This window comes from Pezoporus wallicus, unplaced genomic scaffold (assembly GCF_028554395.1).
Source record: "Pezoporus wallicus isolate ANWC-B61680 ecotype Strahan unplaced genomic scaffold, APGP_CSIRO_Pwel_v1 contig_13350, whole genome shotgun sequence".
In the NCBI taxonomy this organism is placed as follows: domain Eukaryota; kingdom Metazoa; phylum Chordata; class Aves; order Psittaciformes; family Psittacidae; genus Pezoporus; species Pezoporus wallicus.
In genome coordinates, this window is record NW_026637943.1 from 262,129 (window position 1) to 287,839 (window position 25,711).

Genomic DNA, 25,711 nt, shown 5'->3' on the forward strand with positions numbered 1-25,711 from the left:
GCACAGTTTCCCTTTCTCATCTTACAGCTCCTGTTCTTGTCATTTCTGTAGAACATCATTAAGGGTTCATTGTGGGTGAAATATAATTTCATCTTATTTCCTAGGTAGCTAGCTAATGCTTTTGCTCTAGTAGTGCTTGTGTAAGAGATACGTGGCAGGACCTTAACTCAACACTTCCTGGTTTTCCATTGTTTTGTGAATTAAACTCTCATGCTCAGGAAGAACAAGAAATGCACCAACTATTGTTGAAAACCTGCAGTCTTCAGTAGGTGTTTTCAAGGAGTGCTTTCGGTTTTCTTGATTTTGGTTTTTTTTTTAATTGCTGTTTTTTTTAGTAGTACAGGATCTTGTATACATGTCAGCTGTGCGACAGTTACAGAAGCAGAGAGATACTCATGTTTGACGTGCAGAAGATTAAGTGATACTTGGAGGGCTGTATAAAACTCTGTAACAAAACTGAACAGCTAGATTAGAAGCAAAATGTGTATTACATTCTCCCTTAGTGTACGACAACTTTATTAATGTGTTTCTTCTTCACCAGTGCTCCTTAAGGAAGGATGTCAGTGCAGAATTAATCTGTGTTGTTGCCTGGGAAGGCATCTCTCCCTGGGTATCGCACAGGAACCCCCACGATTGGCAGTCTCTCTTTACCACCACTGTGTAATGCATTAATTATTATCTGCAATGCAATCAATGCCAGGGTATGTTTTCACATTTTCAGTGTGTGTGTCCCTTCCCGCTCCCTGGAGACATTTGAATTCCTATTATTGGTACATATGGTCCTGGTCTGTGCTCCCCTATGAGCAGTACATTGGTAGACTTTTCCATCAAAGTCATCGTCTCTGCTTCTAGGACTTTGAAGGTGTACAGCAGCAGCCCCTTCTAGTGGTCCCCTCCATGGATCTTCACTTTTTCTCCCTGCCTGTTGGCCATCCTGGCTCCTCTTCTCTTCTCTTCTGACGTGGAGGTGTGGCAGACAAAGCACAGTTCTGTGCCCCCCATTCTTTCAGGCCTTTGCACAGGTGGAGCAGTGATCAGTTCCTTGCAACGGCTCCAGTTCCTGGGCGGCTTTGCAGCAGGCAGGGGAGGAAGCTGACCAGACACCTTACTTCCTTGTTGATCTTGGGTTTGCACCATTTACAAAAGCCTGCAGGGCTGCAAATTGAGTGCCCCCAAGGTGTATTGCTATGAAGGTGTATTGCTGTGAAATTTTTAGTTACTTAATGTGGAGGAAGCTCTCAGAAGCCATCACTGTTTGTGGGCTCACCTGTAGTCTGTAGAGAGAGAAGTGCTTGTATTTCAGAGGATCAGAGTTTGGCCCAAAGATGTTATTGTCTTCCCCCAAGAAACTACTGATCCATTTGTCTTGTGTTTGAAACCATGCACAGAATACCAGTGTAAGAAAGATTACTTTTTTGAGGTGATTAACATATAATTTGTATGGGGAGAGTAGGGAATTTCCCTGGACTGTATTACTTATGAATCTTTTGGCAGTAGTCTAAGGTCTAGTTAGCACTTTCCTGATTGAGAGGCTGCCAGGGAAAACTGGGTATATAGACTTAACTGTTGAGTGAGTAGCTTTTTTACCCTCCTTTTTAAGGTGGGGTGGTTTGGTTCTGAGAGATTTTTAGTAGAAAAACAGTCATGCTGGACCAGAACTAGGACTAGTTCATTGTGGCCTTTTAGCTTTTGCAGGCACATACTGAGGTTACCTGTTTCAGGTGTCTGGTCTGTCTTAGCTTTGGAAACAAAAGCTGTGATTAATCTCTGGGAAGTGAGATAAAAGATGTTATCCTGTTTTGCATTAGAGGGAGGTGGAAGTCAGCTTTTATCACAGTGCGTTTCCTAGTCTTTACACTCCTGAATTTTTGACTTCTGTGTTTCCTTAGGTCTCCCTCTCTGTTGTATCTTCACATCTCTTTTTCTCGTGTCTCAAGACAGTGTTCCATGTTCTAGTTAGTGTTCTGGTTCTTAGGCATCTCAAGGAGTTCTTCTTGCCCTTCTCCCATGTCATGGCCATGCCTTTTTATTGCCACACGTTTTAACAGCACATTGATTCACTTTCCTGCCAGACTGGTTAGTTCTAATCCTGGTGTCCTTGCTTATTAAGACTTTTTCCTCAGGTGGGTCCATGCTCCTTCTCTGTTCACAGTCACCCAGTACTCATTTGTAGGGTTAGTAACATAACTGTATGTTACTCATTCTCTGGATGAGAACTCATTCTCTGGATGAGTAACTGGGGAGTTATCCACAGCAATTGTTCTCACTGCATCATTGGCAGAAATCTGCCTTGGCTTGAAACTTCTTCTGAGCCATAAAGGTTAAATACATAGTTTTTAATTGAATAGAGATGCCAACTTTGCAGGAATAGGAATTGCCATCTTAACTACATAGCAAAACTTGTGGGAAATTACTGAAAGCATGTGAATTTGTTGCACTAGAGTACAGATTTACTCTGCTTTTGCTATGATTCATCCTTCTGTACAGCTTTGAATTAAAAAGTACTAATTCTTTTAATCCCTTCGGACAGGTTCAGCAACAGGTTCACCCAAACCTTTCAGCAAAAGAAGATTCCCTGTATTACATTGAAGAGTTGATACTTCAGCTGCTAAACAAACTATGCATTGCTCAGCCACGGACAGTCCAAGATGTAGAGGTAAGATACCAGAAAACCAAGTGCTTGCTTGCAGAATTGCTGATGAACTCAGGAATTTTGAGCAGTGCAGGTTGAAGCTAAAGCAAGGTGAATCCAAAGAACAGAACTTGTTAATACTACTTTTCTAAAAGATTATATAATATTCATATTTTATAAAACAAGCTTAATCGGAGACCAGTTTTTCTAGGCAGGGGTTCAAAATAGAAATTGTGGGATTTTTCTTTCAATATTATTTTTATAAATGCAGAATACTTTGAAAGAATTTCTGCTGCTTGAATGCAGTTTGGACTTAATGTAAGGAATTATTCTTAATCTTTCACATAAATATACAGAAAAAAGTGAATATTGGAATGAACAGTTACTGTTGTTAGGCCTGGATTGCGCAACTGAGGGAATAGAGTTGTATGTTCCTGGAACTTCATTGAAGTCACTGAGGCTCTTGTATTATTGCAGCTGTCTGCTTTTGTGTCATCAGTTATAAAATGAGGGCTTTAATGGAGGTGCTTCAGTACACAGCGTAGAGGAAGAACATGCTTTCGTGTAACTGTGACACATTATAGCTTTGTAAGATATTAATTTTACATCAGTCTGTATGTCCAGGATTTTCAGCCTAAACCAAAATGAAGCCCTTGTCTATATTCCATAAGTGTGTCACAGAAATAAATATATATATGTATACATAAAATAATTGCCTGAGGGATTTTAGCTTCTTATTAGCAGCAGTCACCCTGTATTCAGCATTAATTCATTAATTATTAATTTTTGGTTTATGATTAATGTCTTTTGTAATACTGATGCATAAAGATTATGACTAAATAAAAGCAAAACTTGATAGATAGTCCCATAATAGCACTCAAGATTTTTACTACCTTGAGTTTGGATTTGGACTTCAGATGTGGAGCTGAGAAATTCTGTGTTCTTTCTCCAGTTCCCAGTCAACCCTTCAGCACACAGGATGGTTTGAGATAGCACTGGCTGTTCTGTGCACCAGCTCCATAGTTTTTTGCCTCTGAGTCATGAGATGATAAAATTACCCTGTGTGTATATATGAATTAATAATTTTTACTGAGTGTACGTATGCTTCACAAATTACTGTGTGCAAAACTGCACGCAGTACAGACAGCCTTCCTCTGAATTGTGGCTACGAATATCACAGCAAACACTAAATCCTGTGTATTGTATTTAAATATACCTGGCATTTTAAAGCTGTGAATAGTAAAACATTGTTGCACTTGGCAATAAAGTAGTTATTTAATTTCATAATACAGAGCTAGAAGGTGTAATTCAATTTTGTGTTACGTGTTGTTGGCGAGATTGTGCTGCCAGCAAACATTCAAGGTCCACAAATTAAGGCTTTTGGCTCTGCTGGTTTTAGCTGTTAAGAGAAAACACAAAGCTGTGATCTCTAAAGTTATCATACAGATATTTATGTAACAGCCTGGAGATATCCGTGCATAATATTTTACTTAAGTATTTGCAAGATCAAGGTCTAAAATCTCAAATTGTAAAGGTTTTGTAAATGGAAAAAGCCCATCCAGTTGTTCCCAAAAAAACCACTGGGAACCAGTAAAGTCAGAGCATAGAGGTGTGTCTTACTTGTGAAGTGCACTGTTAAGTTGAAGAACAGTTGAATGCCGCATTACATCCATTTTGTGGGTGATCTCCTGGTAGAGTCTCTCAAGGAAAGTTCATTTTTGTGAACAGCTTTCGGCCACTGTCCAAGAGGAAAGGTCACCATGTGTTTACCTGGCGCAGACAGCTGACACAGAAAGTTGAGCGTTAAATGGCCACGTACAAATATTTAAAAGCTGCCTCTAAGATCTCGGGCCTTTTACACACATTTCAGAGTATATGTAAAAATCATAGATGACACCATTTTTTCTCAGCCAGTTCTTGAGCTCAGCTATGAAGTCTCTCCTGTAAGGGTTACCACCCATCCAGGCCTCACACTGTTACAGTTCTAAGCAGAGGTCAGGTATGGCACCACACCACATGCCGTGGCTGCCTGGTGATGCTGGGGAGTAAGGGTACCACAGTGGGCCAAGCGGGAGGAGGTGATCACTGCTTCTCCCTCTGAGCTAACTTAAACCCACTGTTTTTCCAAAGTCACTTAAGCAGTCATCTGAGTTCAGTTTAAACTCATTTCAGATTTTAATTCCCAGGTCACAGCCCTGGAGAACTTGTGGAAAACAGGACTGGGATCTTACACATGTGTAGCCTGGGGGCTGCTGAAGTGTGGGACCACTGCCCAAAGCAGTTTGTTCTGTTGTGGGGGTCATCTTGCCTGTTCCTATAGCAGCTGTTGAAATGGGAATCTCTATAAAAGTAACCTGAAATTGCATATTGTTTACCATCGTCGTGGAAGGTGTAAACTGTACCCACTGTGGTTGGCTGCGTAGTGAGGAAGATGATCCTGCGTGGGCTCAAGGAGTCCAATGTTACAGCCAACCCTTTTCATGAATTGCAGTTCTTCTCCCGGTTAGAAGATCTTGCACTTGTTTCTCATTTCTGCCATAAAGTTGACCTATGTAGAGCAAGTTACACTCTTGTGTGAAATAGGAACAATACTGACTTGTGGGTTGTTTTTTTTCTTCATTTAGACTGTAGACTGTTTGGTACTTCCTGATGTTGTTTATATTTTGGGCTCCTGCTCTCAACTGAGGTTTCTTCCTGCTCTTGTGACGTAAAGATCATAGAGCAGTTGTTTTAGATTTGAAGGAGTTTGTGTTTACGGAAGGGAGGTTGTTTGGGATCATGGAAGAGAGTGAAGCTGAGTTGGGTAAGAAGGAGAGAACAGTTAGGAAAATGTGTTGCAAACACTGAGGAGGAGAATAGTTGTCTATACTTCAGGGGAAGTAATTTGCTCTTGTTTTTTTCTAACTTCTCTGATTACTGCAGTTTAATCTAAGTGCACTCTTTATGTTTGGACAGGAGCGAGTTCAAAAGACATTTCCTCATCCAATCGACAAGTGGGCGATTGCTGATGCACAGTCTGCTATAGAGAAACGAAAAAGAAGAAATCCTCTCCTGCTACCTGTGGACAAAATACATCCTTTATTAAAGGTACTTAAACCAACAACCTGATGACAGCTGCTTCTGTCAGCCGCACACAGCTGTATTTTAGCTCTCCAGCATAACTATTTGTTTCATTTGTGTGAAATTATGACAGTTTCTCATATCGGCTAAAAAAGTAAAGAGTCACAGTAAAATAGGATAAATATGTTGTACTGTGTAATAAAAGTAGATCCCTAAATTCATCACGTTCTAGACAGTAGTGTGTTAATGTGTTACTCTACTTTGAAATACAGCTAGTTTTTGACAGAAACCCCAAGCAAACTCAAAATACCTTACCTACTTCTGTAGCACTCTTTTGACACCTTTATTTGTTTCAAAATGTTGCAGAAGCCAAAATAAAAGGAGAACAAGTAGATCCTGTTCCTTGTGTACTGTCAACTTAAGATGCGTATCAATGTCCTTTCAGTTACTGTTGAATGTCACTGATGCCCTGGTTTTAAAATAATAGCTTTGCAAAGGTGTTAACAAAAAAACAAATACAGACTTTATTGTTGGTGGGTTTTGAAGGGAAGAGTGGTCATCTTGGTTCTCAGATGTTGTGTTATTTATAATATGTATAGAGCTCCTGGCTTGCAGTGAGGATTTGATGCCACACCGTAAACATGGATTCATACCAAGCCCCTGTAGAGTTTTGGTTTTGGTTGGTTTTTTTTAATTATAAAACAGTACTCTGATTTTTAAATCAGCATTTAATCACTTTTAAATCAGTGGTGAATCAATAGATTCAGGCTGATTTAGACATTGCTCCTTTTTGGTGTTCCTTTTTTTTTATTGCTTTTGCTTTTCATTCATAGCTTTAAAAATGCTTTTATCTAGTGGTGGCATTGTTGCACCAGAGTTTCCAGCTGTATTGAGAAAACACTGTTCAAGCATAAACAGAAATTAAAGCACTTCTTCAGGTCTAGTCACTGTTCTTGTATATAGTGTCTCAGTTTGTGACTTAATAAGAGGGGAAGAGATGTTAGGAGAGCAAAGTGTTAAATAAGACCTCTGCAGGCAACAACACTGGCCTTCTTCTATGAATTCTGGTGTAGAGGTGTGTCAGTATAGGCACAGGCTCTGGTTTTCATACGCTACATCGAAATACAGTAAGAACAGGACTATTCACATGCATGACTTTATCTGTACATATTCCTGATGGTCCTGTCACAAATAGAAGGCCCACGTAGTGCATGCTTTGCAGAACATGGAGCATGTATTACAAGAAGAATGTGAAATATTAATCCTGTTTTTTTTCTGTTCAGACTTTAATAAGTTTAATTATTTTATGGAATGCACAGGTGCAGAGAGCTTAGTTGTTTAGCCAAATGTAAAGGATGGACTAAAATGGATCACAGCGAGTAACTCATTGAACATACAGTCTGTAATTTCATGAAAGATAACTATTTCCATTGAGAACAATTCAAAATGAAGCATACCCTTTTCTGAAGACTCCAGATGAGAGCCAGTTCTGCAGTAAGCATAGATAATAGACTAAAATCTAAGTACAAGAGTGGTTCCAGTGAAGTCCTTTCCTTGAAGGAACCTTATTTTTAGGTCATTTTTTGAGGAAGTATTATTGAATGTTCTGTAGCTTTTCATCTTGTCAGTGTATGGCAAAATAGCACAAGGAAATATTTGCAAGGATTTCCTTTGAGGCAAGCTGCTCAAATTTCCATTTGATGACCTTTGCCCTGGCCATTACATTGCAGTAAATTGTCAGCACAGACAAGATAAATTTCAGCAAAAACTTCAGTGTTAATTGTCATTCTGAATGGATTTCTGGAATAAAGAGCTTTCTTTTCTCTCTTGCTTTTGCAGGAGGTCCTAGGTTATAAGGTAGATTATCACGTCTCTCTCTATATTGTGGCTGTCTTAGAATACATCTCAGCTGACATTTTAAAGCTGGCTGGAAACTATGTTTTCAATATACGACACTTTGAGATCTCCCAGCAGGACATTAAAGTCTCAATGTGTGCTGATAAGGTAAGGAGCTGGGATTAAAATGGTAGATACTAGAGTTGTTTTGGGTTTTTTTCAGGAGATACATCCAAAGTAGCATAGGAGGGGAAGACTGGTCTTACTCATATCCAGAAGCTTCTCCCCTTATACATGCCACACCTGTCACAGTAAAGACTGAAGCTTAAGTTAAGACTGTTAAGTTTTGGAAAAGTAGTAGTACTTACAAAACAATGCAAGGACAGAAAATGTTAATTGTCTTTTATGTCTCTGCTGTGTTACTGTCCTCCTGCTGTTGCTTTGTCATGACAGCTCTTTCCTTCTGTGTAATACAGAAAAGACCTTTAGTTTTTGTCCTTATTGAAATAAGAAACAGTTTTGTTTAATTTTATCTTTATCAGGAGGGTTTTGTCAAAGGCTTATGCAAGATGCCTTGTTTTCAAAGTTGATTCTGCATGAATCGTAACTTGTTTTCTAGGTCTTACTAACTTACAAAGGGGAAAATGGCTTTGGCAAGTGATCCAGCCTTCTGCTGCCAAAGTTTAAATATTACTCCCTTGTGAAAGTGATCACAGAAAGTATTGTATTAAAAACTCAAAGGATTTCTCTGAACACATTGAAATAGCTGAGCTTGAGCCAAGTGTAAAAATCAGCCTTCATGTATTCTTAATTTTTTTTTTGCTAGGTTTTGATGGATATGTTTGATCAGGATGACATTGGTTTGGTTTCTCTCTGTGAAGATGAGCCCTCTTCTTCTGGGGAACTCAACTACTATGACCTAGTGAGAAATGAAATTGTAGAAGAAAGGCAATATCTGCGGGAGTTGAATCTGATAATAAAAGTATTTCGGGAAGCTTTCCTATCAAACAGAAAATTGTTCACACCTAATGTAAGTCCTTTAATAGGTTATTGATGTGTAATGCTATTAGCTCCATTAGCAGCCATAACATATCAATTTTGCATTAACTGTGTTGGACGTGAAATTAAATTTGATTTATTATATGTCAGTGCATAATGAGTGTTGTCTGTATATGAAATAAAATGGAGGAACTGCCATTAATAGTATGAAGAGTGCTGCTCTCAGAGCGAAGCTTAATGGACACGATTCCCTGTCAGATGCCAGCAATAGCTGAAGTCCTTTGGTCATATAGGTGATAGCTACACTTTTGCTTAACATAAAAATGGACAGTTACCTACCTGCATGTACAGTGAATGCAGATGAATGATTGAATTGACATTGGAAGTCTACTCCAGTGCACCCCTATCTGCAGAAACTACAAGGCAGCCCTTGGCTCTGGATTCTATAGTGTGAAACTGACCCTGAATGGAGTTTCCATTTGATAAATGATTGAAATATTTGCTTGAAATTCTGTGTGATAAATTTGTTTTTCAGGATGCTGGAGTTCAGAAAGGAAGCACAGCTCTTGTAAGAGAAGTAATCGTAAGAGATTAGTGAATCCTTCCTTTGGGACGAAGGAGAAAGAGACCAGGCTAGCAGAATTTAGGTGATGTTAACGCAGGTTAAGAGAGGCAGCAGGAGACATTCCCATACAGCTGGTGTAGGGGTTCCTCAGTAGCTGATAGGGTATCAGAGAATCGTGCAAATGTGGGTACAGAATTCAAATGAATGTGATGGGAAGAGAAAGAAGGAATATTTTGGAGCTGACGAATATTCTTTTGTTATATGGGAATGGGTATGAGAAATTTTGAGATTGCTTGTTCCCACGAAGAGGTTGCCATGGTCTTGGCACTGGCAGGAGGTCAAGCAAACTCTGCAGTGTAAGGTTGGGACAGAGAAGGCTTCTGAGAAGTGTGTTTCAGAGGGGTCAGAAGAAGAATACAGGTCATTGGAAGGGCTGCCTAGTTGAGTGTGTTTGTGGTGTGTGGCTTTGAAAAATCCAAAGTAGAATTTGGAAGAGGAAGATGCTGATTCCTCCTCTGTGCCCAGGGAGTATTCTAAAGCAGCCCAAAAGCTGCTTCAGTTTTACCTGCACTTTAGAGGATCTGACCTTGGAGCTGCTTTAAATTGCCTCCTTCCTGTTGTGTTCTGAGAAACGAGAACCAGCAGAGGGGAAAATAAAAGCTGTGAATTATGGCTGAAAAGGCCAGGCATTTCTGTCCAAAGCATTGAATAGCATGTACCACGACTGGTGCTGCTCTGCTCTGGCCTGGGAAGGATAGTTTGCTTTCTTCCACTTGGGTAGAATTGTGCAAAGCTGGATGGGCCTGAGCAAGCCTGCAGGCCTGGCAAGACCAAGTAATTTAACTTTTTCCTAGCTTTTTGTTGGCTCCTCTCCACTTTACCTCTTGGTTCAGACCTCACAAAAAATGCTCCAGTGTTTACATAAGCAAAATAAATAATTCTAAACACTACCACAACATGTTTTATGTTTGCAGGATATTGATGTGATATTTAGCAACATTTCAGATATTCATGAGTTGACAGTGAAGCTTTTGGGATTGATTGAGGATACTGTTGAAATGACTGATGAAAGTAGCCCTCATCCTCTGGCTGGCAGCTGCTTTGAGGATCTTGCAGAGGTACAGTGGTTTGTTGGTGATTCTTTGTTTTTAATCACCAATTGTTTTATTTTCTTACTAAACTTTTGGTCATGACTGAGATCTCTGATAAATCTGCAGTTGTAAAATGTCCTTTTAATAAGCTCTGAACAGAGATTTTCCCTACCCATTCTTTAGTAGGTAAACTATAGTGTGTTTTCTGCCTGTCACAGAAACAATACCAAGCAGGTAAGCACAAAACTAAAATCTTATTTTAGAGTGGAAATTAATTGCTGTAATCCTGTAGGAATGGATGTGGATTTGAAAAGTAACTACCTGGGATTGCTTACTGAAAGAAAGTAGGCATGCCTGATTTGTAGGCATTGGTGTCAGGAGCAGGGCTACCCCAAAATCATAGCAGTTGGATGTAGATCTACAAAATGAGTGGCTTGCGTTACTCTGGACAGTGAGCTGAGTCAAACAAAATGTGTTTTTTATTCAGGCAAATGCATTATACATCTGGAATGGGAAATACCTCTGCAAAGCAGTGGCTCTAGGAAAGAATGAAGTATCAAAACAGATGTGCAGCTGAACAGAAACTTACGGTTCAGTAGTGCAGCAAAAGTGCTATTGATACCCATTGACCTGTGAAATAGATACTAAAGAGAAGAAACAAGGGAAGACACTGCACACAGATTTGGTGTGGCTCATGCTGAAACATTAGTAACAATTATTTTGTCAGTTTTGTTGGGTTTTTTAATTTTTTTATTATTTTGATGGCCATTGAAATACTGGAAGGACTACAGAAGAGAGTCACAAAACTAAAGTTTTGATTAAATATGTATTTCTGTTAAATCAGGATAGGTATGTATGTACCTTCATGTCCTGAAAATTACTCTTGAATGTACCAAATTACTCTTGAATGCAGCAGAGAGGTGCGCAGCAAAAAAAGCTGTTTCTGAAAGACAAGAGGACAGTTCAGTTTAGAAATACACTACAACTTTTTAACTGTCAGGGGAGCTACCTGGGAACAAATTACTGAGCTGGATGGGGAGATCTGCTGTCTCTGAACATGTTTGAATGGAGTCTACTTTTTTCTTGATGGGTCTATTGACCACAGGTTTTTTGTACCAAAATGTACAGGTAATCATTGACTATTTCAGAGGAAGTCAAATGAGGTGTTGTGGCCTGAGAGAGAATCTCTCGGATGAATCACATGGTGAATGTGAAGTTTATGAGTTTTATCTTAGAATTATAATATTTATAAAGAAAATGAGAACCAATAAAACTTCCATTTTGCTTTTACATTTGCTTTTTTTTTTTAATTTGAGGACTGCATGAACACACCATTTGGAAAATGATTACATTTTTGTGGGTGTGAAGAACATGGATGCTACAGCCCATGTGCTGCACACTTATGAATATACCATAAAGTTTTTGTGGTGCTACTTCAGTAAAGCACTCATGACATATCAGTAAGAAAGTTCAATTGCCTAGATCTTAGCTCTTAATTTATTAAGGCATAATTGCTTATATAATGGTAAGGAGAAGCAGTTGAACAACAAATTTAAGTAGCTTATATTAAAGTTGAAAAAAGACTTAAAATTTGGAATAGAACAGCACTATCCTGGAAAACATGCATATCTCAGTTTATTGGAAAAGCTACTTTTAGGCATCCTGTGCTTCAAGGGAAACAAATCTTTTTCAGTGAGTAAAAAAATCTCACCTGATTTTCATTCACCGAAAAACTTATTAGGAAATGAAGAACAGATTATTCAAGCCTTTTTATATAGATAGTAAGTTTGACTATAATAATTAAGTTAATATGGAGCAAGACCTACTTAATAACTAGGTTGTTCATTTGATCATCCCACGTGCTAGGGTCATCTTTCTGTGTGTATTTGCAAGAGGGATCATTAAAGGGTGATAGGAAAGTGAAGTGTTTATTTGTTCTGCCTATCTGATTGCCAGGCTTGTTCTCTTAGTGTTTCCATTATAAAGGTCCTTCAGCTTATTTGGAAGGATAATTAAAAACAAACAACCCTTGCAAACTGGAGTGTTGTTTTTTGTTTTTCTGTACCTGTTCTCTGGAAGGTTTAAGCATAAATACTCTACTGTTCTTGAGATAAGGAAGTACAGGGAAAATAAGATTTTTTTCTGGTGTGGAGGAAATTAAACCACTTGATGCCTGACGCATATGAGTGGGAAATGAATATTTTTTCATGTGCTGGAAAGACATTTATTTTGTGGTAACTTTTGCAATTCTAACCACTACAACATGTTTTAATGATTGCCTGAGGTAATCTCTTTAGTGATGTTCAGGTAGTGCTGGGGGAGCCTCAGAACCGAGGGCAGAGGGTCTTTGTACCTACTTTGAAGTGGTTTTCAGAAGGCAGATAGTAAAGCGAGGTTATTATCACTACATTATATATTTGTTATGCTGGTATTTGCGTTTCTATGGAAGTTTTAGATTTCCAAAAGCAAAGCAAAAAAGGTGGAAATCAGTGCACTACAGGGAATGGGGCTGATGAAACCTACAAATACCAATCCACGACTATGTGCTGCATTAAGATAACTTACAGGGGTGTCAGTTAATATCTCCATATTTCAATAACTTTTGCAACCTTGCAAGTATAACCCTCCCCCCTTTTATTTTATTTATTTTTTTTTTAATTAGTCTCCTTGGGAAGATAACTCGAGGTTTGTTTCAAACTTATGATCAAAAATCAAGCAAAAATACTTGAAATCCTGATTAAAGTCTGAGTGGAAGAAACTGAAAACACTTCCAAAATGCTATAAAAGGTTTAAAAAGACAGCACAGAGCAAGTATGTAGGACATGTAGTGACAGGACAAGAGGAATGGCTTTAAAATGACACAGGGTAGATTAAGATTAGATATTAGGAAGAAGTTCTTCCCTGTGAGGGTGGTGAGGCACTGGCACAGGTTGCCCAGAGAAGCTGTGGCTGCCCCATCCCTGGCAGTGTTCAAGGCTAGGTTGGACAGGGCTTGGAGCAACCTGGTCTAGTGGAAGGTGTCCCTGCCTGTGGCACAGGGTTAGAACTGGATGGTCTTGAAGTTCCTTTCCCAGAACAGTTCTGTGTGTTGGTCTGGCACCCCCAGGAGGTTTGCATGCAAATGCAAGGTTACATTTTTGAGCAGTAGTTCCAGCCCCACTTTCTTCTTGTGTCCTGCGGTGCAGAGGACCTTGTGGATCAGCTGCAACCATCTGTCTATTCCTGCTTACTACCTCTGGATGCAGCTGAACCCACACTCCATGGCTGACTTTCTACTTCTGCAGATGTTTATGTTAATTTCTTCTTGGTTAGTATGGCAAAGAGGAACTGTATATGTAGTGTTATAGGCCCCTGTTATTAATTGGATGTTGTAAAATATGACCCCCGTACTGCATACTTGCAGGTAGTTGGGTAGTCATGGAGTAAACAAACAAACAGGCCGCAGAGGCAGAGTGGTTTCAGATTCAGCTAAAGAAAACCAGACTGTTCAGTTAGAACGTGTTTAATCATTTCTCTTCAGCTGCTGAAGTGCCAAACCTTCTCCCCTTCCTTTCATCCCCCTCCTAGATACAATCTAATGCGAACGGACAGTGGTGATTAGAGCTTGATGAGGAGATGATTACAATTTGCATGTGAAAAGAGAGTGCTTTCCGTGCCTCTCCTCCCCACAAAGAGTTTAATTGCAGCTGCCCCATGAGTAAGGTGGAAAATCCCCTGGACCCTCTGCAAATGGAAGACTTGAGACGTTACTGAATATTCAGATGAGCCTCTGTGGCGTTTGGTACTCCCAAATTTTGTAGCCTGTATTCTGACGAGCACTTTGCCATTAAGGTGAAAAGAGGTATGTGCTTATTCTGGGCATTGTGCCATCAGCACTGAATAACCCGGTGATTCATGAGTGATTCAACCCAGTGAATCTGCAGAGTCGGGAGCAGCCTGACAGGCTTTGGAGCCGGTGATCTATGAGCAGTCATAAATTATTCCTGCAGAGATTCATGTAGTTAGGTTTTCATCCCATCCTGCTGTAGTTGGTACTACAGAGTCACAGCCAGATACTCCATCCAATCGTAATTTTTGCAGCTGAAACCTGTGGTGTCGTCAGAGGACTTTCCTCTGAGGCTGCTTTGTCCCAGAGCAAGGTATTTTTCACAGCCTTCCAACATGGCCAGAAAAGTGTGTAGCAGTCCAGTGCTTGTGACTGACCATTCTTATGTGATATACCCTGAAACAGTGGTGGTACAACAATGCCTCCATGTGATAGGCTCCAGAGTTCGTCTTTATCATAGAATTAGATAATCCTAGAATGATTTGGGTTGGAAAGGACCTTCAGGTTCATCTAGTTCCAGCGCTCTGCCATGGGCAAGGACACCTTCCACTAGACCAGGTTGCTCCAAGCCCCATCCAACCTGGCCTTGAACACTGCCAGGAATGGGGCAGCCACAGCTTCTCTGCACAACCTGTGCCAGTGCCTCAGCACCCTCACAGGGAAGAACTTCTTCCTAATATCTAATGTAAACCTCCACCGTCAGTTTAAAGCCACTCCGCCTTGCTGTATCCCTACGCTTGTTGAAAGCCACTCTCCAGCTTTTTTGTCAGCCCTTTTAGGCACTGGAAGCTGCTATAAGGTCTTCCTGGGGGCTTCTTTTCTCCAGGCTGAACAACCCCAGCTCTCCCAGCCTGTTTTCATAGCAGATATGCTCCAGTCCTCCGAGCATCTTCATGGCCTCCTCTGGAATCACTCCAACAGGTCCATGTGTGTCTTATGTTGGGAGCCCTGCACTTCTTTCTGAAATGTCATTCTTCATTGTCAGAGGAGGTAAATTGTCAATCAGTGTGAAATGTGGGTGGGCTGAAAACAAGAACTTCCCATAGTTCCCACTGCTTCAGTAAGACAACATTTGTGTTAGTGATAAGTATGGTGAGATTGAGGAATGCTGAGAAAATATTTTGCATGTCTCAGATTTAGAAATTAAAGAGGCTTGTGGTTTACTCAGAAGTTGTTTTGCAAAGTCGGTCTTCTCTTGAAAAGTTCTGCTTATGTATCAGCTTATTAAAGGAATTAATTGTACCAGCTGGGACAGAAATATCTTGCATCCTTCATATGTGTGTATAATTCTCTGGTTTTCTTTAGGAGCAAGCCTTTGATCCATATGAAACCTTGTCCCAGGATATTCTTTCTCCACAATTTCATGAGCATTTTAATAACTTAATGGCAAAACCTGCTGTTGCTCTCCACTTTCAGGTGAGTGCAAATGAGAAATGCTGAATTGCTTTAGGTCTCATATGTCAAAGGTTTAAAATTGTCAGTAATTTTTTACTTCTTACTGAGGACCATATCCTTTAGATTCTGACCTATCTTGTTATAAGATATTTGAAATCTTGCTTCTTTGTGTAAGAATTGGATATAGTTCTGAGCCATCCGTACGTCTTTTGCAGTTTTTCTTGTCTTCACATCAGACTCTTTTACTTGAGAATAGAGGGTGACTTCTCATACCTACCACTTGTATTTCTGATTTGTCTTTTAATGCCAAACGTAGGCACCCAGCCACAATCTTTTTATTTTCTTCCATACATATCCCAGGCCTCCCTGTTCAGCATTTAGGCTGGGACTGGCAGCTTTTGTTGAATCACTTATTTAATAGAACTATCCAGCAAGATCAGATGTGATTTGTTAATGTATATTTTTGGGGGGTTATTGCTTTCTTCTGTCAATGTGGCACATGTGTTAAAGGCCACTGTTCAGAGGACTGAGCTTGTGTTCAGAAATGCACTGTGAGAATCTGCTGAGCAAGTGTTCGGTCAATGGTGCTCCCAGCTAAATCAGTTATAGTAGCGCTTAGTTTGTAGAGTTCACTGGGGCCCATGTCTCTGCAAGCTGAGATTCCTCAGAGCCATTCCTTCAGGGTGAGTGTTTCCTTCTCAGTGATGAGTGCTTAGTAAGCCTGATCATCTCACTCAAATACTGCTTGGTGAATTAAGACAGACCCTTTACCTACCTCCCTAGCAAATTTAAAGCCCCAAGCCCTATTCCACATTAAATTGGTAATCAAGTAATTTGACAGTGAATCTGGCCTCCTCTTTGACTCTCCTCACCATAGAAAGGTTTGGGCTTTCCTAGGGATGTTCTTCACATTCCTCCAAGCTGTGGCATGAAGACAGAGGTCCAAGCTCTGGGCCATGGAAATGTATGAGCTGTCTCTGGCCATTGCAGGGAGACACAGCCAGAAGTTTTAAACAGGGGTGTCCTGGGTTCAGCACAGATTGTGGTATGTGAAATAAAGGATGCTTATAAAATGACTTCTGGGTAACTTAGTCCTCTAGCTTCTTGTATTTTCTGTTTCTGGGAAAAATATGGACCATCCAACTGGTTACCATTTTAAGGAGACAGATTGTACCAGTACTTGTGGAAGTTAGTGGTGTTTTCAGAGCTATGGGTTCACTGGTGCGTATGCATCAAGATCAAAACGTATTGGCGGAAAAGGCTGCTTGCAGTGCCTGGAAGATGATATTTGGTGTTTACAGGTTCTGTTTGCTTAATATTAGAACATTTATGTGTCTCTGAATCTTATAATGAGTTTCATTAGACAAAAACCTTTTTGCAAACTTACATTGTTCTTGCTTGCTAATAGATGTAAGCATAGTGTAATGTAGAATGGAGGGGGCACTCTGGATGTGTCTAGCACAGCCATCTTGCTCGGAGCAGTGCTAACTTGTCTAGTCCTGTTTTGAGTATTTCAGTTTAATAATCATGTTTATTTTCCCTTTTCAGTCTACTGCTGAAGGGTTTAAAGAAGCCGTACGATATGTCCTCCCACGACTCATGCTTATCCCCGTCTATCATTGTTTGCACTACTTTGAGTTATTACAGGTAAATAAGGCAACACTCTTGTTTCCTGCTAAAAACATTTCTTAATGTGGAGAATCTGAGTTTTTAAGTAGGTGATTAGATTTTATTTACTGTTTCTGAATATTGAGAGATACGAAAACATTCATTTGACACTGGTTAGTATAGGTCTGAAAAGTAACATTGTATTGAAAAATGTTCAAAAGCATCTGTTGTTCCAATATGAACATTTTAAATAACTGTCTTTTATTAAATAAGCCTTTACTGAACTTGAGTTGTAATATAATTTATATTTCCTTGAGTTCTGTATTTTTTGGCCGTTCAGGGGAAAGCTACGCATAATTCAGGTCAGTATTCTCAGGCTCAAGTCACACTCCAGTTGCAGCTCAGCTGATCTTATTTTGGGAGCTGGGGAGGCACTTCCTTTCAGCAGAATCAGAATTATCCATTCTTAATGTTTCACCCATTTGTCCTGAGTCCTAAATGGAAGAGATACAGCAGAAAATATAATTTTTATAGCATACCACACTTTTCTCCATATTGCATAGGAATTCAAATGAGCACTATTATTTTCTTACTTTCTACAAAATGGCACGGATGAAATGTCAGGCTTTATGGAACTCTGATTCAGATGATAAAAAGTTATTCCTGTAGGACATATTTCAGGGGTCTAACCCATACAAGTTGTTTAGGTTGGCATCTAGTCCGCATTCATGAGCAGTTTTGCCTAGTGAGGCATTACTTATTTTAGAACAGCCTCTGTTGGTTTGAGCACATATCACTTGCACATACTTTATTGTTATGTGCACTAGCAAGGTAGTTCACATCAGTAGATATTTCCCTTGGGTATAACAACTAAAAGCCAAAAAGTAACTGAGCGTGTATCTTTTTGTTTACAAGCAAATGTTTTTGCTGTGAGTTATGACAAGAGAGGCCACTGGTCAGCAGAAATTTAACATCTGAGATCTATAATAATCATTCTTGAATAAAAAAAAGTAATGTTGCTGTAGAAAATGCAGGATCTTTTAAAAAGCTCAAATATCTTAAGTATTTTTCAAGTAGCTGAAGATACTGTAAAAAAGGTTTGTCCCTTTGTGTTGGGAAAGTTTGTAAAGCTTACAAGAGTAAGTGAATTATTAACTAACTAGGATATACTTAAATAGATGAAATATCCTGTGGCTATAAGCTGGCATTTTGAAATGGAAACAGATTACACTTTTAAGTTGTCTGTGTAAAAAGTGATTGTAGCAGTGTTGTACCAGTGTGCTGTGTGGTCTTCCTTTGCATTTCAAATGATTTACTTGTATAAAGGAAACAAAGGAAACTTTGCAACATAGATGTTTCGTATAATAAAACAGAAAATTTTCTTGAATCTCAAGGCAAAAAATAGCAATTAAGACCAGATGCATAGTTAACATCTGGCACATAGTCCTTTTTTCATTTTCTTTCCAATTTCAGTCTTGTTTTCATTATGTCTGCTGTGATTTTTTTCTGTATCTTGGTATAGTTAAGTAAAAATAAGGATGTTTAGTTTTGATCCATGAACGACACATCTCCAATGTATGGTTTACCAGAATTTTTAGAAAGGTTTGAATGCAAGTGGGCTCAATAGATCTTAAATTTTTAAGCATTTCTATTAATAGTTTAGAAAATACTTAACGAAGCTTAAACACCCCCCCAAAACACAACAAACCAGCCCAAAACAACCGAAATTCTCCACCTGAAAAGAGATTGTAGTGAGGTGGGGGTTGGTCTCTTTTTCCCAAGTAACAAGTGACAGGACAAGAGGAAACAGCTTCAAGCTGCTTCAGGGGAGGTTTAGATTAGATATTAGGAACATTTCTTCTCCCAGAGGGTTGTCAAGCACTGGAACAGGCTGCCCAGGGAAGTGGTGGTGGTGGAGTCACCATCCCTCGGGGTAGTGTGGTGCTTAGGGACATGGTTTAGTGGTGGGCTTGGCAGTGCTGGGTTAACATTTGGACTTGATGATCTTACAGGTCTTTTCTAACCTAAACAATTTAGTGATGCTAATGGTCAGTGAATTTTTCTCTAGATTACTAAACTGTCTCTATTAAGAACAGCAGCTATACATTGCCATAGATACAGTGTTTGCCTTCATAAAGCTTAAGTTTCTGTAAGGACATCTTCCAAAAGAAAATAAACTGTTCAAAGAACTGAAGCTCATACCTCTCATCATAATATTGATAGGCTCAGGTTACATATGCATGTTCTTAAATATTCTCATATCTTTGAAGAGTAAAGTCTGGCAGATAGTGCAAAACCGTTTTGTTATTTGTTTGTTTTTAACTTGGAAAATACATCAGCATGCTGCATGAAAGACTATTAAGCAATGCCTTTTTTAACTGGGGAATTTAGTGGTGAAAATGATTAAATTTGACCTTTATCCACAGTATACAAGATTTCTTAATAGAATTAGAATTGCAACTGCAGAGGCTGAGACTTGGCTGTCTCGAATCCTTCTAACTTTGTAAGCATGAGCAGAGCAGAAATCTTAAATACCAGTCTGTAGGGGAAAATGGTAATTACGGAGTGTTTTGTTATGATCACTTTAGGTGCAGGTTTAAAAATTGAATTTTATGTTGTAGTTTGAAAACAAATTTACAGCAGTGATTTTTTTAACAAGCAGGGTATTTTTAAGGATAAAGTATTTATTCAACAATATACAATAAACTGATGGTACTGCTTCTCTGTTACCATTGTGTTTGTCTCCAGGAACCTTGGTTGCAAAAGACTTAGCAAAAACGGAAGCAACAGAATATTCAATATTTTCATGAGTTCAGTAGGGAGAGAAGCCAAGATTGAGACTCTTACTTTTAAAGAAAGTTACACAAAACCCCTGGTGAATGGGGAGGTAAATAAAATAATGAATGATTTACAGAAGTACAGGCCTCGATGTTTGCTCTTTTGCAAAATACCAAAACTAAAATGAATGAAACTAAAGTATAAAAAAAACGTTTGTAGAGCTTTTCTTGCTGGTGCAAAAACCTGATTTTAGAGCCTCCGATGCAGGATCTGCATCAGAATTTCCTTTTTGCCCAAGCAGGAGGCATAAGGGCTGGATGTGTATCCTTCTTTCTCATGTGACTTGCAGGCCCAAGAATTAGGGATATTGCATGTAACTCACTGTGTTGTTATCAAGCAGCCCAAAACATGAAATTCAGCCTTTTGATCTTTTCTGCTGTTACCTGATCATTGACTGACAGAGAAATCCTGGTCAGTATTCTACAGGATCACCATGGCATAGTTTAAGTGAACAGTGGCTTTTATTACTATTTTCTGAGAATTTTCTCTACAGTAAATTGAATGGTTAATATTCTCAATTTATCATCACTGGTATTTCAAATACATAAGCAAGACCCACTTTTCCCTCTTCTGAAGATTTACATATCATCTCTTGACTAGCAATCATGGTACACTTTTGCATCTGCTGTTTAATTGGAAAAATGCTTATTAAGGACTGACATTTGGAAAACCAGATGTTACTTCAGTGATTACAGAGAATGAGATACACTTCAGGTGATCTGCCTGATCTTCAGGAATCCGTGCATCACATTGTAGAAATGGATTAGATTACTTACAAATAAATGTGTGTGGTTGGTTGGGGTTTTTTTTTTCCTTTTTAATACAATAAAAGAGCAAAACATGCCATTTGGTACCTCTTAACTGCCAAACACAGCTCCATTTGGAAAGGGGATGCAAGAAATTCTTCTCAGCATATGTGTGGAGAAAGTATTTTACCAGACTTGGTAGCTTTCCCCATATTTAGGATTTTGCACTTGTCATCTTTTCACACCATTTTTATGTCCTTTGCATTTCTGTGGAGGAAAGGTAAGGAGAAGAAGGGTTTCCGCAGAGGTAAACGCCTTATTTTTCCCTTCCCTGTACTGTTCCTCAGCTCTTAAACTTCCCAAAAAATTTTGTCCATGAAACTTTCATATCTCTAATGTGCAAGATGGAGGTTGTTTGGGCATGTGAAAAATAAAACTTTTAATAATATAAATTACGTTAAGAGAGTGGACCAATGTGGTCAAATCCTGTTCTCTTAATTACTTCTAGAGGAAGCCACATATCCTTGCTGAGGGAACATAGTGGGGAAAGGAAAAGAAGGCTTCTGCCATGCTGAGTGATTGTAAGTAAGATTTCTCTTAAAAGTATGTAGGCAAAGCAGACTTTAGCCAAAACTGCGTGGCATATTGTCTAGATTTTGCCCAATGATCTATTTACTTAAATTTTCTTTAAAAGATTTGTAAGATCTTGAGAATAAAAGGGACTAAAAAGAAAAATCTTCTTTATTTATATTGGTAGTACTTTAGGAGTGATCACCTTAAGGAACCAGAAAGAGGAATTCCCTGAATAGCCTTTGCTCAAAACATACTGCTACAAAGCGTATAAAAAGTTTGTTGCATTTCCTCATTCAGGAGGTTTCTGCCTAGTGGTGGTGACCGATCTAGTCTTTATAAAAAGGAAGTAATGTAGATTCTCACTGTCTTTATATTTTGTTATTAGTCACAAATCTTTAATTTCAGAGGGTTTTTTTACTATGTTAGTTTGCACCATGCAAAATTGACATTTCTTCTTGAAACAGATGAGAATTTAGAAGGGTAAGAAGCAAAGAGAGAATCTTGGTCATTCCATGTTTTAAAATTTGCTCTGAAATGTTGAGATTGGCTCATTGAAGAAATACAACACATAGTTACATAAAGCAGCATTTAATTCTCATCTGTTTCAAGTTTCTAAACTATTTAATAAAATCAGTCGTAAAAACTGGAGATGGTTGAAAAGATAACAAGAAAAACAGTATCTGACAGTTTGTGTTGGCTCTCAGTAAAAGGGGAAAAAGTTATCCTTCTAAACTCCCACCTGCTCTTTCCTACTGAGTATCTACTGACTTTTTCTATCTGACAAGTGTTTTTTACTACATGTATAGCTAGTTTTGAATGTCCTTTTTGTAATAATTTTTTATTGCCTTGAAGTCACTGACTTCATTGAGTACTGTAGATAACACTGTGTAGGAATGTTTGTCAGTCTTCCAGCCTTCTACAAATTAGACAGATCTGAAAGAAAAATGTTTATTCTCTCACAGCAATTGCAGGAATGCAGTGAAGATGAAGAGGATCGAGAGTGCTTAAAGCAGGCCATTACTGCTCTTCTGAATCTGCAGTGCAGCATGGAGCGCATTTACAGCAAACACTCCCCAAGACGTCGGCCTGGGTAACAGTCCACAAAACTACTCTGGTTTCCCAGGGGTGGCAGAGAAGGAGATAAATGATGTGGAAGGAATTACAATTTTTTTTCTTGTTAGATAATGTGTGTGTTATTTCCTTTTCGAGGCATGTCTTTATGCCAATATTCATTGTAAATGGAGTAGCAGCCCAAAACCTTCATGGTCCACTTCTGTGAATAACATCAGAGTCTTACCCCTTCCCTAGCCAAAGCAGTGCATGTGACCTATTTGGAACAGTAAGCTTGGTTAAGGCATATTTATTACAAAGACATAATGACATAATTAATTTACTTGAGATTTTCGTTTCTTGGGATGGCAAATGTGAAATGTGCCCTTCATGACCTTCTTTTTTAAATTCGTTCAAGGGAGCCAGTCTGTCGCTTCTATCACCGACAAATAAGAAGCAAGCACTTGGCAATCAAGAAAATGAATGAAATCCAGAAAAATATTGATGGCTGGGAAGGCAAAGATATTGGGCAGTGCTGTAACGAATTCATAATGGAAGGCAGCTTGACGAAAATAGGAGCCAAACATGAACGCCACATCTTTCTCTTTGATGGTTTAATGATAAGCTGTAAAACTAATCATGGTCAGTCGCGGCTTCCTGGTTACAGCAATGCCGAGTATAGACTGAAAGAAAAAATTGTCATGAGGAAAATACAGATTATTGACAAAGATGACACGTCTGAATATAAACATGCTTTTGAACTGGTGTCTAAAGATGAAAACAGTATACTGTTTGCTGCCAAGTCTGCTGAAGAGAAGAATAACTGGATGGCTGCTTTGATTTCCCTCCAGTATCGCAGTACTCTCGATAGGATGCTTGATTCGGTGTTACTGCAAGAAGAAAATGAACAGCCGCTGAGGTTGCCCAGCCCAAACGTGTATCGTTTTGTAGTGGAGGACTCTGAAGATAACATTGTTTTTGAGGACAACTTGCAAAGCAGGAATGGCATTCCTATCATCAAAGGAGGAACGGTTGTGAAACTAATCGAAAGATTAACGTACCATATGTATGCAGGTATCCTGTTGTACATTTGTTATATATATGTTTTTAATGGTCATGCTTGTATGGGTGATGAAATTAATCCTTTTATCTCTTGTTAGCTTGGGGATTTTTTCTCTGTATAGTTACACGTAAAGTAAGATTTGCAGAAAAAAACCTCAGTATCTGTTGTTAAATAAACCGGCTTTACTAGAAAAGGTGTAAGAAAATTTGGGGTATGCAAATCCTTCCCCTCCCCTTTCCCCTGTACCCCTCAAAAAAAGTACAGGTGGTCTAATAGGAGCCACTAGTATGTTTCCTGAGACTACCATGGCTAAAGCAGAAGTGCTGTTACAGGCTGTGTGACTTTGGAGGAAGAAAAAGGTTGAAGGTTATATTTATCAGACTTCAACTTGCTTTGTGAAGTCCCTTGGTAGAAAAGGATGCAAATCACAATTAGCATTTTTCAGACTTCCCTGTGAAATGCTATCTTAAAACCACAAAAATGAAACCTTGAAGTAGTTATGTGAAGTGCTAACGTTGATGAAAATATTGAATCTTAGGTTTGAGGTGAAAAGCATGCACTGAAAGGGAACACAGTGAAGCTGACGGATGCTGGTGGAAGTGGTGTGCAAGTTTTGTAAAACTACTCAAATAGTAAAAAATAATTTCTTTGTGTTTTTTACAAAACTCCCTGGTATATAAGTGATTCTTTTTGTAAAACTGAAGGATAGATAGTGTGGAGCTGTATATTATATTTAAAAAATCATAATAAAATAGCATTTCCCACCTTGAAGCTCTGTGTTGATGCACCTAGTTGGTATGCAAGTAATCTGCAATTGTGATGTCTGAGGGTCCCAAGTAATCTGTTTCTAAAATGTGAGGGGTTTTGGTGGCTTGAAAACTTCCTTTTTTTGTTGGAAGCGCTGTTCCTGAATGAACTGATGTATTCAAATACTAGTTTGATAGCGTAACTTCAGTTTTTATAGTGCAAGTACTTGCCATTTTGCCCTTTGGAATCTTCAATGAAAGCATTGCCTCTTGGGTTTCTGTGTGCCTTTTCCAGTGTTTGGAGCCAAGACTAACAAAATCCTCTCCCTCAGCCTCCACAAGGGCATTTTGATGACTAAGACCATGTGGAGGGAGTCTGAGCAGATCTTGGTGGTGCTTTTTGTTTGTTGTAGGTTTGTGTTAGTTTGAGACATGTCTGAAGCAGGCTTTGCTCCAGAACACAAGATCTGCATTTGCAGAATGATCTCTATCATGTCAAAGAAGTCCCCATTTGATACCAGGATACCATGGGAGGTAGCAGATTCAGAGTTAAACTCTTGAATTTAAATTACGAGCCACTGTTAGCAGCACATTGCTTGTATTTTCTGTTTTATTGAGTGTCATTTACAGAAATAAATTAATTACAAAAACAATATAAAGGAACCTACACAGGTTGGAGAGCAGAGTAGCAGCCCCCATTTTCAGAGAACTGCAGGTCTTGTCTGCAGAGCAGATTCTACCTACCTGTTCAGTGATAAGAGGAAGATTCACTTTTAATGTGTCTGAAGTACTGAAGAGTGAATGTGGATGTGACATCGAAGCAGAACAGGCCAGTGCAGGAATAAAGTGCAAACTCGGCAGCATTATCACTGAATGAGCACAAGTACTTTTAGCTTGCAAGCATGTTCTGTATATGGAGCCCTTAAAGATGTTGAGCAGAGCTCTCCAGGGAATTTAAGCCTTCGTAAAAGCAGTGTATGTCTTAATCTTTTGTGAGCTTATTGGAAGAAATTGGCTGCCCACGTTTAAGACTGCTGGTGTAAGCTACCTGCACCAAATGCTAACAGATTCAAGGCTATTTAGAGAACATCAAGAAAAATGAAACTCGCAACAACCCAAAATCCACACTTCTGAGTAAGCATATGCACATGCACTTGTCTAGGCCTAGTTATCCTCTGGTTCAGCATTCATGTGCTCCCAGGCAGCTCTGGAAGCTGCTGCATATGACACAATAGCAGAACACAGTAGCAGTGTCTTGCTGCTGTTACCCTTCTGAGGGGGTCTGCTGCAGGGATGTCAGGATTAGGACTAGATGTTGACCCAGCATAGCTCAATATAAAGTGAGTTGCTTATTTACGGTCAAAGAAACTCACAAGAGAGTGGAATCGAAAGAGATTAAGGGAACAATATTTTCCCTTTACTATTTCTAATATAGCAGAGTGGACCAAATAAAACACATGGTAGCATGTGGGATAGGCATGTCTCATGCAAACACACCTAAAGCAGCAGTGAGAACAGCAGGAGGGAGGTGTGGTGGCTCGTGGAGATGCAGTGTCTTGAACTGCTGCAGGTATTTGCTTTGTAAGGCCTCTGCTGCTTGTCGTATTTTTGTTACTGTGGAGGGTAGTTGTGTGCTTCAGTGTGTGGCTGGGGCGGGTGTGCAGTCCCTGCTGCTGGAGATTT

The 25,711-nt window shown here is 39.2% G+C and overlaps 1 protein-coding gene across 1 annotated transcript in view; it reads left to right on the forward strand.

Moving 5' to 3' along the window:
- Positions 1-25,711, forward strand: part of SOS2 (SOS Ras/Rho guanine nucleotide exchange factor 2) — a 57,428-nt gene that overhangs the window by 11,739 nt on the left and 19,978 nt on the right. The window contains exons 2-10 of the mRNA XM_057408453.1: positions 2,531-2,656; positions 5,588-5,719; positions 7,532-7,696; positions 8,355-8,558; positions 10,067-10,210; positions 15,315-15,425; positions 16,953-17,051; positions 22,132-22,259; positions 22,638-23,293. Of these exons, the coding sequence (XP_057264436.1) occupies positions 2,531-2,656; positions 5,588-5,719; positions 7,532-7,696; positions 8,355-8,558; positions 10,067-10,210; positions 15,315-15,425; positions 16,953-17,051; positions 22,132-22,259; positions 22,638-23,293 (1,765 nt within the window). The remainder of the gene's footprint in view (positions 1-2,530; positions 2,657-5,587; positions 5,720-7,531; positions 7,697-8,354; positions 8,559-10,066; positions 10,211-15,314; positions 15,426-16,952; positions 17,052-22,131; positions 22,260-22,637; positions 23,294-25,711) is intronic.